Raw genomic sequence first — 16,127 nt, 5'->3', positions numbered from 1 at the left:
AAGCAGTAACCATGCATTACCAAACCCTGAACTGCCCCTCTTCCTAATCTTTGGCACATGACACGTCACCGCCACACCATCTCTTTTGTGACTGGGATTTGGGGGACGTTCTGTGCACCTCTTGATCCCATTTGGGTTTATTGCATTCAGAAACTGGAATCCAAAAAAATCATCATCCTTTCAGTGTTCTATGACATACTCTGGAATAAGTTGGCAAACAGAGATCTCATATGATAAGGGACTTTTTCCACAGTTGCTGTGGTCAAGTAAAAACCTTTGGTCCAACATATTCTGCTTTTCTCATTCAAGTTTTTTTCGTAGCCTCTTACAATGAAGGACAACTGGATTTACGAGAGAGTGGTTAATAATGAATTAGATTTCAAATAAAGTGGGTTGGAAATGTGAACTTCCTGTTGGTTTGCTACTTTGCTACTTTTGTCCTGCTGGCTAGCACAGCTACCCTCAGCTAAATTGATGCTAGCTAACAAAAATTGCACAAAGCTGCGTTTATTAGCATATAAACAATTTCTGCTTTATGACAGGGCCAGAATTGTTATGTGACTGGATTGTCTCAATTAACTGAATGGATACCTGTTAAGATGGATTATAGTGGACTACAAAGCATTTTTATTACAGCAGCTCAGCATAAAATGTAGCATTTCCTACCTGTACATATGTTAGCACAAACCTTATCTCCCTAATATTGACCATTAGTAGGTAATGGGTAAATTATTTAATTAGCCACTCCAGTGTGTCTGTCTCTCGCTGTCTTTGCTTGCTATCATAACTACTCTCTCCTTCTACACCATATAGCGCTCATACAGTTGTTAGAGAAAAGTAGTGAAAGCCTGGAACGGAGAACAAAGTTGCAGTCTTGGTGTAATCTTTTTAGGCCTCTCCAGAGAAGGTACACCACAGTTACACTGGATTTGGCTTGTGAAACTGAAATCAGTTTCCCAAGAAACAAGTGGTTAGGTTTGGACACCTTTTTTCCCTTAAGAAATTAAAACTGTGTATATATATATATATATATATATATATATATATATATATATATATATATATATATATATATATATATATATATATATAAGGAAGGGGGCTCAGTTTAAGTATGTCGCTGTATAATATCTACAAAGTCAAGTTAATTTAAGGGGAAAAAATCAAAGTACACATAGGGACAGCCATTCCTACAATTCCTAAAATAATATTAAACAAATGTATGATACAGTGTACAATAGATGAGCTCCTTTAACAGTGACAGTGACATAAAATGTGTTTCTCATTACTGGAAAACAATACTGGTCAGGCAAGATGTTTGTTTCGGGTGTGTTTTTCATCTCTTCCAAGATATCCGGCCCCCTCAGGCATCACCAGGAAAATAATCTGATTCGTGATAAAAGTCAGATACTGATTAACATCTTAAAAAGCTACAAGTCACAGTCCTTATTTACAAAGAATAACATTTACATATAGAAGTTTATTTTTCAAGATTTATTTTGAGAATCACTGTCTTAATGTTCGGCTGAAATTGTCCACTCCCTGTTCTGTTCCACATAAAGTGATGTACTGTGTATGTGGTCTAGTGACAACAGCTCACATGTGTAATGCGTGCGAGCTGTTGTCACCTTTAGCTTTTATTTACCCATGATTGCATTGTGGAAACTACAGAAAAAGAAATCAGAGATGCAAAAAGATTTTTAATGCTTGAATTTGCTGAGCCTCATTAGTATTCCTTTATTGGTATTTAATGTCACAGCAAGAGGAAAATTAAAACATACAGCTTTACACAAAGAGTGATTGTTCCCACCGTTCTGTCGTGAATAAATTTCCTTCTTTGTGTTTGTTATTTTTAAAGCCAGTTTGAAGAATTTGTGTGGTGAGTCAGGTTTGCCTGCAGGTCTGTACCTGCCTACTGGGGTTTTTTGGATAATCTTTTAGATAATTTTTCTGTTTCCTAGCGTTTTTACATTGTTTGGCTGATCCCTTTAAATCAATTCTGAACCACATAAAAAAAGAAAGTGAAAAAATGTATATTGTACATTGCTTTTTTTTTTTTTTTTTTGTCTGTCCCATTTGGTTCTTTAGCCGTCAGAACTGTTGTCTGAAGACCAACAAGGATACCAAATGGATTTATTTTGCCAAATGGATCATCATGGCATTGCCGTATTGGTCCATTTGATCAACTTTTGTTGTTATTATTTATTTTATTTTCAGTAGTTACAGATGAGACAGACATGATTGGGGGATAGGAAAGGGAGAAAGAAAGAGAGGAAGGAAATGAAAAACAGAAGGGAAGAGGGACAGTGAGAAAGGGCACTTACAAAGACAAAGAGAAAAAAAAAATCTCCTGGATCACCTGTTGAGAGAAAAAGAATAGAAAACAAGCAAAAAAACAAAACAAAGCAACATACTAAACACAACACCATCATGTTAATCTAGCTAAGTGTAAACAGCAATAAATACTAAATATTGAATGTTGTTGTGCAGCACAGACAGCGCACAATGTGCTTTGAAGTAGCAGCTAAGAAAGGTGTAGTTTATGTCTACGAACAGTGAACACCCATGTGCACACCCGTGTGGATCAGCGCGCTTGTATACAGGTTTCCCCATGTAACGGTCTGCTAGAGGGTGTGGAGGGCCATAGCCCCGTCCCCCAGGGCATGAAGCAGGCATGGAGGAGATCCAGGCTCCAGACATCCAGGGACCCCAGAGTGCGAGAGCCCAAGGAGTACCACCGGAGGGGCATCCGTGCCACCCTCCTGGGAAGGGCTGAGGAGATCCCCAGACGAGGGGTCACCCAGTAGCCACGGAGCAGAAGCCAGAGGGGGCTGCACTGGCGCGCCCGCCGGCTCTGCCGGCAGCCAGCTGTGCCAGAGTGAACCGAGCTGCAGGCCCCGAGGCCGGAGGTTCGAGGGCCCCCTTTGCCCTGGAAGAGGCCTGACCGAGCGACAGGCACCAGGCCCCGCCAAGTAGCCACCGGGAGTGAGCTGGTGTATACCTGAGCGCCCAGCCCCGGACACCAAGAACCACCAATGCACCGACCCCTGAGTGCATCAGTTACCGGCAGGGAGTGTGGTGAGGGGAGATAGGCCTCCACACTTTGGAGGGCCTGGGTGTTCCCAGGGAGGTGGAGTCTAAGACCTGACCTGACATATAAACACAGACAAACAGGCACACACAGACACAAACATGCATTCCCACCCTCATGCACACATATACAAACACTCAGCACTCATCCAACGTAGGAATAGACATATATGCACATGTACACACAATCGCACTCCCCAAACCTACTCTATACCCCGGGTCCAGGTACCCTCGCCCCCAGAGGGGGAAATGGCACCCAGACCCAAGAGATGTGACCCTTTCCCCCCGGGGTGGAGGCAAGCAGACCGCCCCAGGCCTCGCGGAAGCAGGGAGGCCAATCTGTCAGCCAACACCTCCTCCCAGCCCCCCGCCCCGATGGCTGGCAGAGAACGGGGGTGTGTGAAGACACCATACATCCCTCCTCCCGCTCATGTGTAGTGTTGCTGCGTGTTGTTCTAAAGTGCATTTAAAACAGGGGAGGGCATGGTGCTGCTGCCGGAGAGCAGCAGGTGTTAGCACGGCCCCTCCCGAGAACCCTCAATGTCTACATGGATTTAAAATTGAGAGGTGGGCACCGGCGCCAGAGGTAGGGTTGAATACTCAGACCATTCACTGGACGCCGTTGGCGTGGTCACCCTCAAGGCCCTATATATATATGTGTGTGTTATGACAGTGTGAATAATGTGGATGTCTAAGTTGTGGAATAAAATTGAGGCACAGGTGGCCAGAAGGGGACAGAGGGGGGGGATGTCTCCCCTGCACCCTGGTGACACACCCACACCCCAAGGCCCTACCTGTGTGGGTGGGTGTGGTGGAGCGGGAAGAGGGAGGCAGCCGGGGATGGGGAGGAAAAGAAAGGAGGGGCAAGATGCTCCTCCCTAGGGCCAGCTCCCCCGCTGACCCCAGTAGGCACCCCCGTCCTCTGGCACCCACCAAGGCAAGGGAGTCCAGGCCCATCCAGACCAGGGCCTACGGCAGCAGCACCGCCAAGCCCCACAGGACCCAGGGAAGCCCACCCTACCCCACCGCAGAGGAAACTGTACCCACCCTAACATTCAATCATCTCCCAGACTACACAAGACAACAGACACCCAGGTTAGGTTTGTTCTCCACCTCTCCTATGTCTCTCCCCCACCTGCAGAGTGGACTTCTGCAAGGATGGAACAACCTCCCCGCCAGTTAAAGAGCCCCCCAGTTAGGCCGATGCACCAGAGGCCCCCTGCGCCAGGGCTGAGCCCCCGTGCACCCACCCGCCCACAACCTCGGCGACACACCGACTAGGACCGAAGCCCCCAAGGCCCAGCCAGAGCCCCATCACGGAGACGAAGCACCCCCGAACCCCAAGCCCCCCCGCCTGCCCCGGATCCACTCAGGGGCAGCCAGGCCACCAGGCCAGTAACCTACGTCCGCCAGCACAGACCATCCCCCAACCCCCGCTGCATGCAGCCACGAGGAGAACACCCTCTAAGAGCAACCAGAGCCACTGACCAGGTTATGACCACAGCCCCCCGGGTTGAGCCCTCCCGGGATAACGTCTCTAGGGGTCCTCCAGGCGCCCTAAGCCCGTCCCAACCTCCACATCAACCACAATAGCTAAGACGGGACCAAACCACGACCCCCCACCCCCTCTAGGTGACGGAGCCGATCAAAGGAGCCCAGAGGGATTGATCTAATGTGGTGGCAGAGGCTGTATCAAGACTAATGTGATCTATTAGATGGTTTCTATATTGGCTAGAATTAAGATTATTTTTATTTTTCCAGTTCATGAGGATCGTTTTCTTGGCGATGCATAGGGCAGTAAAAACCATGTGGACTGTATTAGTTTCTGTAGTGACATCATCCAATTTTCCCAACAAGCACACTAAAGGGGAGGCTGGAATTTTACATTTCAGACACTTTGATAAGTCTTCACATATCTCACGCCAAAACTTCTGAACTGGTGAACAGAACCAAAGAGCGTGGATGTAATTGTCTGGTGTATTGCCTTGACAGTGTGAGCAGTTGTTGGAAGATGTAAAGCCCATCTTGAACATCCGATGACCAGTATAGTGCACTCTATGTAGTATTTTGTATTGTATTAATTGCAGACTGGGATTTTTAATCAATTTAAAGGTTTTTAAGCATACCTGAGACCAGAAGTTTTGGTCTAAGCTTACTGATAAATCTGCTTCCCACTTTGCAATAGGAAGGGATACTGATTCATCTATTTTAGAAAGTGTTCTGTATATTTTAGATAATAATTTGGGGGATTTAAGAGTAAGAAAATGTACCACACTTGGTGGTGTTTGTAATTCAGCTTGACTGGGGTAAAATTTATTTTTTACTATGGATTTAATTTGTTGATATTCTAAAAACCTTTTCTTGTTGATCCCATATTGTGCAACTAGTCTGTCAAATGAAATAAATTCTGTTCCCTCTAATATATGTTCTAAGTATTTAATTCCTTTACAACTCCATTCTGGAAAATTAATCATATTATTGTTTTGTAATATGTCAGGGTTATTCCAGATAGGTGTACGTTTGCATGGGATTAATGAAGACTCCGTTATTTTTAGAAACTCCCACCATGCTGTCAGAGAAGAGCTGATGTTAACACTTTTGAAGCATTCATATCTTTTGATGTTTGAGCTGATAAATGGTAGGTCTGAAATCTCTAGATCATTGCATAGTGCCTGTTCAACATCTAGCCAGGGCTCATCTAAGAGGGTATGTTTTAACCATTCTGAAATGAACTGAAGCCTGTTGGCTAAAAAGTATTGTTGAAAATTAGGCAGATCTAATCCTCCTTTATCCTTAGTTCTTTGTAGCGTTTTTAAGCTGATACGCGGGGGTTTATCTTTCCAAAGGAATTTAGAAATATATGAATCCAGAGATCTGAACCAATCTTGTGATGGTTTGTTAGGGATCATTAAAAATAAGTAATTTATTTTTGGCAAGATCATCATTTTTATAGTGACGACCCTTCCCATGAGTGATATGGGTAAAGATTTCCATCTAGTCAGATCACCTTCTACTTTCTTAAGAAGTGGGATGTGGTTTAATTTAGTTAAGTCTGAAAGCTTAAGAGAAACATTAATACCCAAATATTTAATGTTTCCAGATTGTAGTGGGGCAGAAGAAGAGTTATGGAAGGAGCAGTTAATGGGAAGAACTGTAGATTTTGACCAGTTAATTGAATAATCTGAAACTCTTGAAAACCAGTTTATTAGAGTAATTACCTCAGAAAGGTTGGTTTGTGAGTTTTGCAGAAAAAGCAACACATCATCTGCATAGAGACTGATTTTATGTTCTACGTTCTTACATTTTATGCCCTTAATTGTTGTGGCCTGTCTAAATGCTGCCGCTAGTGGTTCGATAAAAATTGCAAAAAGTGAAGGGGAGAGTGGGCATCCCTGCCTGGTGCCCCTCAGGAGACAGAAGCTGGAGGATGTCTGGTCATTTGTCCTGATACAAGCTGTTGGAGAATTGTATAATATTCTTATCCAGTTTATGAAAGAGGTTCCAAAACCAAATTTGTGTAAAGTTGCAAATAGAAATTTCCAGTTTACTCTGTCAAACGCTTTTTCTGCATCTAGAGATAATATTATGGTTTCAATGTTTTTACTGCATGAGTAGTCTATTAAATTAAGTAATCTACGAGTGTTTGTTGATGAGTGTCTACCTTTTATGAAACCAGTTTGGTCAGGATGAATTAAAAGGGGGGTTATTTTCTCTAGTCTCTTTGAGAGAGCTTTGCAGATTATTTTGAGGTCTACATTTATAAGAAAGAGATATTGGACGATAGCTTGAGGGAAATAAAGGGTCCTTGCCTGGTTTTAGTAGGAGACTAATGTTGGCAGAATTCATATTTGATGGAAGTCTGCCATTTTCCTTGATTTCCTGCAACATTCCGCGGAATACTGGTGCCAAAATTGTCCAGAATTCTTTGTAGAATTCTGCAGGAAAGCCGTCGGGACCTGGAGCCTTATTATTGGGCATACTTATCAGGGCTTCCTGGAGTTCACCTGGCGTCAGTGGCGAATCCAGTGCCATTGCTTGACTGTCTAGTAATTTCGGAAGATTTACGTTGTCAAGAAACTGATCAATTTCATTATTAGATGGGTTTATTTGTGGTGAATATAAAGTTTCATAGAAATCCCTAAAAATGTTGTTTATTCTTCCAGGGTCATATATTGTGTTCCCCGATAGATCTTTAACAGCACATATAGTTGTTTTTTCTTTATTTATTTTTAACTGGTTAGCTAGAAATCGACCGGATTTGTTACTGTGTTCAAAATTCTGCAAGCGAAGTCTTTGTACTAGGAATTCTGTTTTTTTATTAATAATTTCATTTAATTCTAGTTTTGTTTTGCATATTTTGTTCATTATTTCTTGATCTTGGTGGGATGCGTAGGCTTCTTCCAAGGATTTGATGTTTTTTTCTAATTCCTGAATATTTTTGTTTTCTTCTTTCTTTTTATTTGATGAGAAAGAAATTATTTTACCCCTCATCACAGCTTTCCCTGCTTCCCATAGAACAGAAGCAGATGTTCCGGGAGTGTCGTTAAAGTCTAAATATGAAGTCCATTCTTTTTTAAAATATTTAATAAAGTCTTCATCTTTGAGCAGTGATGTGTTAAATCTCCAGTTTTTACTTGGTGTAGTATTATTCTTGTGCATCAATGTTAAAGATACAGGAGCATGATCGCTGACAGCTATAGGGTGAATCTCAGTGTCTGAAATGTCACTCAGCAGTGAGCTGCTGACCAGAAAATAATCCAGACGAGAATAGGAGTGATGAACATGTGAGAAGAAAGAATATTCCTTACTGTTGGGGTGGAGGGAGCGCCATGCATCGCAAAGGCCATAGTCGCTCATATACTGTTTGATTATATTTGTGGACTGCCAATTACGCTGAGTTCCTGCTGTATTGAGCCTATCCATTTCTTCATTTAGTCCCAGGTTGAGGTCTCCCCCAAGAATGAGTGTGCAATCAAGGTGTTCAGAGAGTGCACTAAAAAAACCGTGGAAGAATGAGGGATCATCAACATTTGGACCGTATATACTTACAATGCATAGCTTTTTGTTCAATATTGATAGTTTAATAATTAGAAATCTACCCTCTGGATCTATAACTGTATCGAGTACTGTAAAATTAACATTTTTATGTATTAAAATTGCTACTCCCCTTTGTCTAGAGTTATAACAGGCTGCTAACACAGTAGGAAACTCAGGTGTTTTAAGTTCATTTAAACCTGTGACAGGTCTGTGAGTTTCTTGTAATAAAACAACATCTGCCTGTAGTTTTTTAAGCTGGGTAGTTTTTTAAGCTGGATATTATACATTGCTTAACATATTTGTTAGGCCACCTGTCGTGAAAACACAAAATAAATATTTTAGAAATATGTCAAAAAGTTGTTTAAAATTAAGAATTATATTGTTATTAGGGAAATAAAGTGAGTTCACATTTTTACACCCAAATTTTAGCCAACACATTGGACTTCTCTGAGTGGTCAGAAATGAATCAAGCATATATATTTTTTTCTGTTCAGGAATACAAGTAAATAATAAAATTTGGTATCTTAATTAAAAAATAATTAGTTTACTATTTCTTCTTCTTTTTTATAAAACAGTAAATTTGAAAATTAATGGATAACAATACTTACAATTCAGCTTGTGCATACTGCTGCACTAACCATTACAAAAAAATTAAAAAATGATTTTGGTAATTACCAGTGCTTTTTATTTTATACAACTGTGCTATAAACCTTACATTGGCTCAAAGTCTAAATCTTCAGCATTGTAAAAGAAGGACTAACCTTTACATATCTATAAGTAGTTAACAAGTGTGTGTTAGGGTAATAGGCATTATCCCTTGTGACGTTTGATATGCACACACTATGTGTCTATCATGTGCCTCCTTCAACCAAAAAAAGCAGTGACAGTCTGAACTCACTGGGGTTAGTTACTCAGATGTGCATGCTACTTTTAGGCGTATAGGAACAAACTATTTTAATTGTACGTATATTCTTTAAAAAGCATGAAATTATGACAAATTAAAAACCATTTTCTCATTTTGTTGTAAAAAAAATGTCCCCAAACTAATCTTGTAATCTATGTAATACATAGTAGATACAAAAAATGAACATGCCTATTTATCATGATACAACTAACATATAAAACCCGAGAAGCTGCCAGCGTCACCTCACTTGGTACTATATGTACCAGAATTATAGACAAAGAAAGCAGGATACCATGTATTGTTGACTAAATGGTTACACTGTTCTCTATTTCAGTCGGGTTCAGATATGTGTAGGGTACTTCAAGCCGAGAATTTCTTGCTGTAATTTCTTCACTGAGGTAGGACAGCTCTGCTTGAAACTCTTTAATCATTTGTTTCGGGGTAGGTTCATCGAATCGTTCTTCAGGGTACTGACCCAACAGAACCTGCAGAGGCAAAATTAGTTAGTCAGACTAACAATATTTTATTTGTGATACTCTTTTTTTTTAAAGGAATATAAATAAAGCATGAAAAGAAAAAAAGATACATACCACATTTGTATACTTGTGGGAAAGTACCCAAAGCATTCCTGCAAACTTTACTGTCTCCCCAATATTTGGAAGAGTCTCCAATAATGTCGTCATGCTTGACTGCCCCTTTGTGGTTGGAGCAGGTTTGTGAAGCAAGCCTGAGCCACAGGGCGCCCAGGAACTGTAGTCAAACTAGAATGAAACAGAAGTTTTTATAAATGACTTGCTTTATTTTTCAAACAAAGGACATAGCTATTGTATCTATGTAAATAAGGGTAGATATCTGTTCTCACGTTAAACATTATCCACCAATATCTTCAGAGCTACAGCAAATTCTATTATTCTTCTATTATGTTTTTCTGATACATAAAGCAAAGGGAATTATAGTCGGAGAGAATAACTGACAAAGCAGATTTTACTAAATGTTTTATATAGTTATATAAATGATAAATGTGGTCCAAGATTTTGCGTGCCATAATGTGTGTTTTTTGATTTTTGCTTCATTATGATAGCATTAGGTGAAAGTTGAATATCTGGAAAATGTAGTTGGTTTCAGAATGTCAGAATTTGACAACATTCACATGTTTGCATAAAATCTGATAACTCAGCTTATCCCAGCATGATGGGACAATGATCCAAAGAACTGGTTGCAGTAACTTGGAATGACTTGACTTACTCAGCCAAATGCTCCTAAATTTCTTGTAAAATTATGAGGTGTTTCTCTGGATCTGCTGCAGTATGTATCCTTTACAAAAATGCAAACCAGGGAAACATGGAATAGAATAGAGACACTTCTCTGTGGCCAAAAGGCAGCTGAATCAATTCCTTATTGGAGATGCAAAGACTCACTGTACTTGATCAAACATAATTACATAGCGTGCTGTCATACCTGTCCATTATTGACTGCAGCATGTTGAACTGACACTGTGAAGATCACCATGGTGATAAACTTGATCACCTCCTCAACAGTATTAAAGGATGCCGGAAACCCTGTTAACAGAACGCTCGCTGTCAGTCACTATTTTTTTCATTATAACCTAGGCTTTATGTGACAAATATAATTGAGGGTATTTATTATTTACCAGAGAGTTTGTTTCCTAAGAAGCCGTGTGTAAATATCTCATTGATCCATTCCTGCAGCTCGGTGTCCTTGCACACATCGCTGTCTGATGGATAATAGTGCTCCACTATATACTTAACAAAGCTGGTAAAAATATGTAATATATGCATGTAAATACAATTTTATATTAAATTTGCATTGTAAAACCATATTAACACCAAGTTCCATCAATTAATCATTGTTGTAGTTGCAAAAATATAAATGCAATGTGTAGTGTACCAAACTAACAAAATCAGATTAATATTATCTAGTAATGAACATCTTGCAGCTGTATTGCAATGCTGTTGCTTAAAAACTGTATTATTTCCATAGAGTTAATTTAATCCTGACCTGTTGATGATGTTCCACAGCTTGAGGCCATCATCTCTGTAGTAGAAATTGGGGATTGACTGCAGTCCTCGTGCAGCGATGTTCTCTGGCAGGCAGAGGGAGCTGTAGGTCATTCTGGAGAGACCCCGTCTCATGAGCTCTTTTATCCCCTCATATCCAAGTGAACTCTATTGGTAATTAAATAGTTGTAGTTTGGTAGGTTTCTGGAATTTATAGTTATTGAAATATAAAATACAAGAACTATGAGAGCGTTGGGATGTACATATGCATACAATGGTTAAAGGCCCATCAGGTCCCAACAGATTGTTGCGAGCCCCGCTGTTTATGTTCAGAGTGTAACGGAAGTGTGGGATCAGTAGCTGTGCAGACAGAGGGTAAAATACCAAATACAAGTTAGAAAACAAATCAAAGTGAAGTTCTGTTAACAGAAAAGAAATTATTTTTAATGTTGAAATAGGTTTTTCTATAGTATATATTACCACACCTGTTAATTTGTGGTGTCATTTTACCTTGTAGAGAGGATGAATCTCAGGGAAGCAGCGGAAAGTAGCAATAGCAAAGACCTCTGCCAGAAAGTGAGTGCTCATGAGGTGATAGACTGCTTGATGTTCCAGTAGATCTGAACTTTTAATAAACAGCTTGGCTAGCAGCCAGTCTGTCTCAGAGTCACTGGGCAGAAAGATGGGGTTCTGCTCAGAAGGCTGTTGATGCAGCTGGATTTATAAGAAAATAAAGATAATAAATATATTGAAAAAATACAAACAAAAAGAGAGAGAAAAACTACAACTTAAATGCATAATGATACCAGTGGCTCCACATGCACGTCATCACTGCGCAACACAAAAGAGCTCATAATATGAATGCCATCTGTTCTCTCAGTAAAATACCTGTATTGCAATTGGCATCAGTTTGTTCTCTGGGTTCATGTAGAACAAACACAAGCCAGCTGTCACATGCAGAGGGTGACCATCATACGTCCTGGTGGGTATTCCATCCATGATCTTCTGGTCACAGATGAAGATATTTCCTTTCTGATCAAACAACAGAGAACAGAAGCTCAGAAGTTAACTGGAGACAGCAAATTTTAAAACTACGTTTCATTCATACCCCCATTTCCTGCTTCAAGGAGGTCCCATCTCTCAGGAATGGCTTCACCATCTCCTCTGTGACGGGAAAGTTTGGGGGAAGTTCTGAGCACCTCTTGATCACATTTGGGTTTATAGCATTCAGAAACTGGAATCCAAAAAGGTCATCATCCTTCCAGTGTTGCATGACATACTCTGAAACACATTGGCAAAAAACAATGTTTCCTATTTTTTCAGTAATTATTGCATTTTTGCAAATGAGTACCTGCTCATCATCACTGCAAACAACAAAGAAAAACAAGATTCAGACTGTCCTTTATAATACGGCCCTATAAAACAGTCTAATTTCTTCAGGTTTAGCTGCTGACAGTTATTGACGTGTCAGCCGTTGATGTAGATGTATTTCACCAAGATGGTGTTTTCTACCTGATATTGTAGTCTTTTTGAACCAAAAGGTCTTCTTTATATCATCTGTGTTTTTCCATTGTTTAGTAGATCCAACGAGCCCCTTGAAGATCAGTTCAGCACCACTAAGTGAGGAGGAGTAAGAAAAATTTTAAACAAGATACATGACCAGTAATTCACAATTCAAAAAAATCTTTTGCCCTTTTTTTGGAGCTACTATTAAGATACAGATTGAATTCCTAACTTACATCATCCTTTTGGTATGAAGCATCTCATCTGATTTGGCTGCAGAGAAACGTAGTTCAGCTGGAAACTCAGACACATTTTTAAAATGGCTGTGGTGTGGTAGCTTTTCATCAGTGATCTCCCATCTAAAAACAACAACAACAAAAGAAAGTGTAAAGTCAAGTGTATAGCTCAATGTTTAATGTTAAAAGACAGAGTATTAGCAGTATAAATATGCATGTAAACTTACTGGTACAATTTCTTTTTATCTAGTAGCTCATTTCTTCTGTGGTCAATCAGCAGAGGATGATCATCCTCAAAAACCTTCATAGCTGTGAGGTATAAAAACGGTTTCAAATAAAAAAAAATAGTCAAAAGCAAAATACAACAATGTTTGAAAAACATTCAATGATATTAGCATCATTAACTTATAATGAATTGCCATTTCATTTTTTTAGCAGACCTCGCCCTCCTCTGAGCTCCACTAGCTCTCCCCTGGAGATCCATCTGTGACAGGGGAAGAGAACGACATCTCCCTCTGGAGTGGTCACCACTATTCTGGAGCAGTACCACTCATCTTCTGAGATTAGAAAAAATGGATCTTTCTCAGCCTTGACAAGAAGAAGCTTTCCCAGTGACATACTGGTTTTTATGGTGTACGCTCCTGTCTGGAAGTAAGAATATAAAACAAACGTTGAAAAGCAAACTCATTGCATTATTCGACTTTATCATACATGCATGTTGAAAGCAAGCTAGAGACTCCTGCAATAGTGCAGTCAGTCAAGATAAAGCTTTTAAGTGCTTGGGGGAAAAAAAGGCTGAATTTAGTGGACTTCAACATACATTCACAGGACACTATATTAGGTACACCTTTTCTGCTGCTCATTAACGCACAAATATGATCAATCACATGGCAACAACTAGATTCATTTTGGGATATAGACATGGTAAACCCTGCTGAAATTCAAACTGAACATCGAAAGCCTGGGTGAATATTGGAGTTGTCTCAGTTTCTGCTGCAAGGGTCACAATTTGGCATAATGAAAGCATAATACAACATGAAAGCATGGACGTGTTAGTTATACCAATGGGCCAGGCTGCTGGTGGTGTAATGGTGCGGGAATAATTTTCTTGGCACATTCTGGGCCTCTTAGTACCCTTAGTACTTACAACGAGCTCACTGTACTCAAATGGCCTCCACCGTTACCAGACATCAGTGTAATAGAGCTCCTTTGGCATGTTTTGGAACAGAAGATGCACATCATGGATGTACAGCTGGAAAATCTGGTGCAACTGCAAGATGGCTCAAATTCTTGGAGGAATTTTTCTCTATAATGAAGCATTAAGGCAGTTCTGAAGGAAAATAGTGTTCCCTCCCCAGTACTAGCAAGGTGTACCAAACCACTGGCTGGGGAGTATTTGTCACTGTTATAGTCCATAAACAATTCAATCCAGTAGTTTTTATCATATTTATTAAAAATAATATTTTTTGCATCATTTTTGTGTTTGTGGGAACTGTGTCGTCAATGGCATCAGGTGCTGGTAGGTTCTCTCCCTAGTCCCTAAGAGTGACTCAAAACATTGCTACACTTTGCCCCTGGAGGAAGGAACAAGCCCCACCCCCCTATTTTATAAACATTGTAACTCTGAATATATCTTACCTTGCCGGATTTAAAGTCGATGCCCAAGTTGTCCAACTTAGTTCGGTCACTCTGCCCTTCTGTTCCAAACAGGGTGATGTATATATTGTCCATTGTCCCTGCGTGTTTCATGTCACCGGTTGTCACCTCTAGCTTGTACTCCGCCATGCTTATGTCTTTGAAAAAGTGTAGGAGAAGAAAATAAACCTCAAAAATATGATAGCAAACAACGTTAACTTTTGTAAACTTAAAAATATTCATCAAACGAAATTCTTGTTTAAGCCCAGCTTCATTGAATGTTGTCCCGGGTACATTATTAAACCTAAAATGCAATGATAATCAGCTATCATAGCAAGCACAAGCACAGTAAGTACACAAACCCTTGCTTTGGAGCCGTTCTTACTCTCCTCTTAGAAGCTGCACTAGTCGTCGGCTTTATCTGTGGTTTCAACTAAAGTGGGAGTTACATTTCTCCCTTTTAAAAATAAACTTAACAGGTATGCCTGGTTAATCAGGTTTGCTTGAGAGCAGCTCCTTAGGTGAATGTGTAGTCTATACTTGGAAAAAAAACCCCACAGACATTTTTCCAGATAATTATTGTTTTCCCGTTGGTTAGCAGATCCATTTAATATCAAATAAACAGCATCAATATAAATATAAACTGTCAGTTGAGATAGGTTCCAGCCAATGTGCAACCCCGAATTGGATAAGAAATGGAAATTTAGGTTTATGAGACAATTTTGATTTTTAAGGTGATTTTTCAATCATAGTTAGAAAATGTTGGTTATGTGCTGTAACCCCTTTTTTGTGTAACCCTCTTAGAGCTACACTGGCTTATCCCCTTGTATATGTCTGTCAAAATAAAGTCATGTATATGTGGTCCTTTACCCTTACCTATTGTAACCTGCATGCTCAGCTAACTCAACTCAACCTCAAAACTCAAGTGGAAAGATGCATGAAGTTATTCGATGCAGATTTACAGTGAGCAGCTGCATTAAGTCTTTCTTGTTTGTGGTCTGAATACTTGCTTTGAGTCTGTCCCATTGTGACTCTAAAGATTACTTCTTCACAGTTAAGAATGGCTCAACACCAGCACCAACACCAACTCTTTCTCCCTCTGGAAAAGATCAGTTTGAACTGTGGTAATATGCTTATTCTGTTAATTTAATCTTCACTTGCTAATGATGTTTCACTATATGATCCCGGGAGGAGAAACAAATCCCTTTGGGGTTGCATTAGGAAGTGCATCTGGCAAAAAAAAAGAACCCTGCTAAATTAAACATGTAAAGCTACTCACTGTGGCAACCTCTTGTGAATAAGGAAGCAGCATTTAGTATATTAAATCTCTGTAGTAGAAGTTGGGGATTGAGTCCAGACTTCGCAGTGATGTTATCTGGCCAACAGAGGGAGCTGTAGCTCATTTTAGTCTGACTCCAGTCTGCAAGTAGGTCGGATGAGCAGCTGTACAGACACTGAGGAAACATGTTTTTCATGAACGGTTTGATCCTGTCAGATCCAAAAGACAATAATTATTATTAGTTAAATATAATTAATAATCAAACACATTAGTGGTAGATGTGCTTTTTGAATTAGGAATAATCTAAATGCAAATGTAAAATATAAATACGCTGATGCTAAATCTAGTACTAGACGCAATAGAAATATTTTCACACAATTAAAAAATGTAGATGATTTTTATCACCAGTTTTCCTGTATTTTCAC

General features: G+C 39.9%; 1 protein-coding gene across 1 annotated transcript; it reads right to left on the bottom strand.

The window, feature by feature from the left end:
• Positions 1-9,259: 9,259 nt before the first annotated feature.
• LOC134643407 (hydroperoxide isomerase ALOXE3-like) lies at positions 9,260-15,805 on the bottom strand. Its single transcript, XM_063495750.1, has 15 exons — positions 15,703-15,805; positions 14,427-14,581; positions 13,229-13,433; positions 13,016-13,097; positions 12,789-12,911; positions 12,562-12,665; positions 12,158-12,330; positions 11,938-12,081; positions 11,560-11,763; positions 11,323-11,409; positions 11,051-11,217; positions 10,683-10,804; positions 10,490-10,590; positions 9,622-9,792; positions 9,260-9,516 (listed from the first exon to the last, which is right to left on the bottom strand). Exons 2-15 carry the CDS (start codon positions 14,571-14,573, stop codon positions 9,337-9,339), a joined length of 2,010 nt encoding a protein of 669 aa, XP_063351820.1. The 5' UTR covers positions 14,574-14,581; positions 15,703-15,805; the 3' UTR covers positions 9,260-9,336.
• Positions 15,806-16,127: the final 322 nt, after the last annotated feature.

The sequence above is a fragment of the Pelmatolapia mariae genome, linkage group LG15, assembly GCF_036321145.2.
Source record: "Pelmatolapia mariae isolate MD_Pm_ZW linkage group LG15, Pm_UMD_F_2, whole genome shotgun sequence".
In the NCBI taxonomy this organism is placed as follows: Eukaryota; Metazoa; Chordata; class Actinopteri; order Cichliformes; family Cichlidae; genus Pelmatolapia; species Pelmatolapia mariae.
Note: the sequence above shows the minus strand (reverse complement) of the source record. Positions and strands in the feature narration are given on the sequence as shown.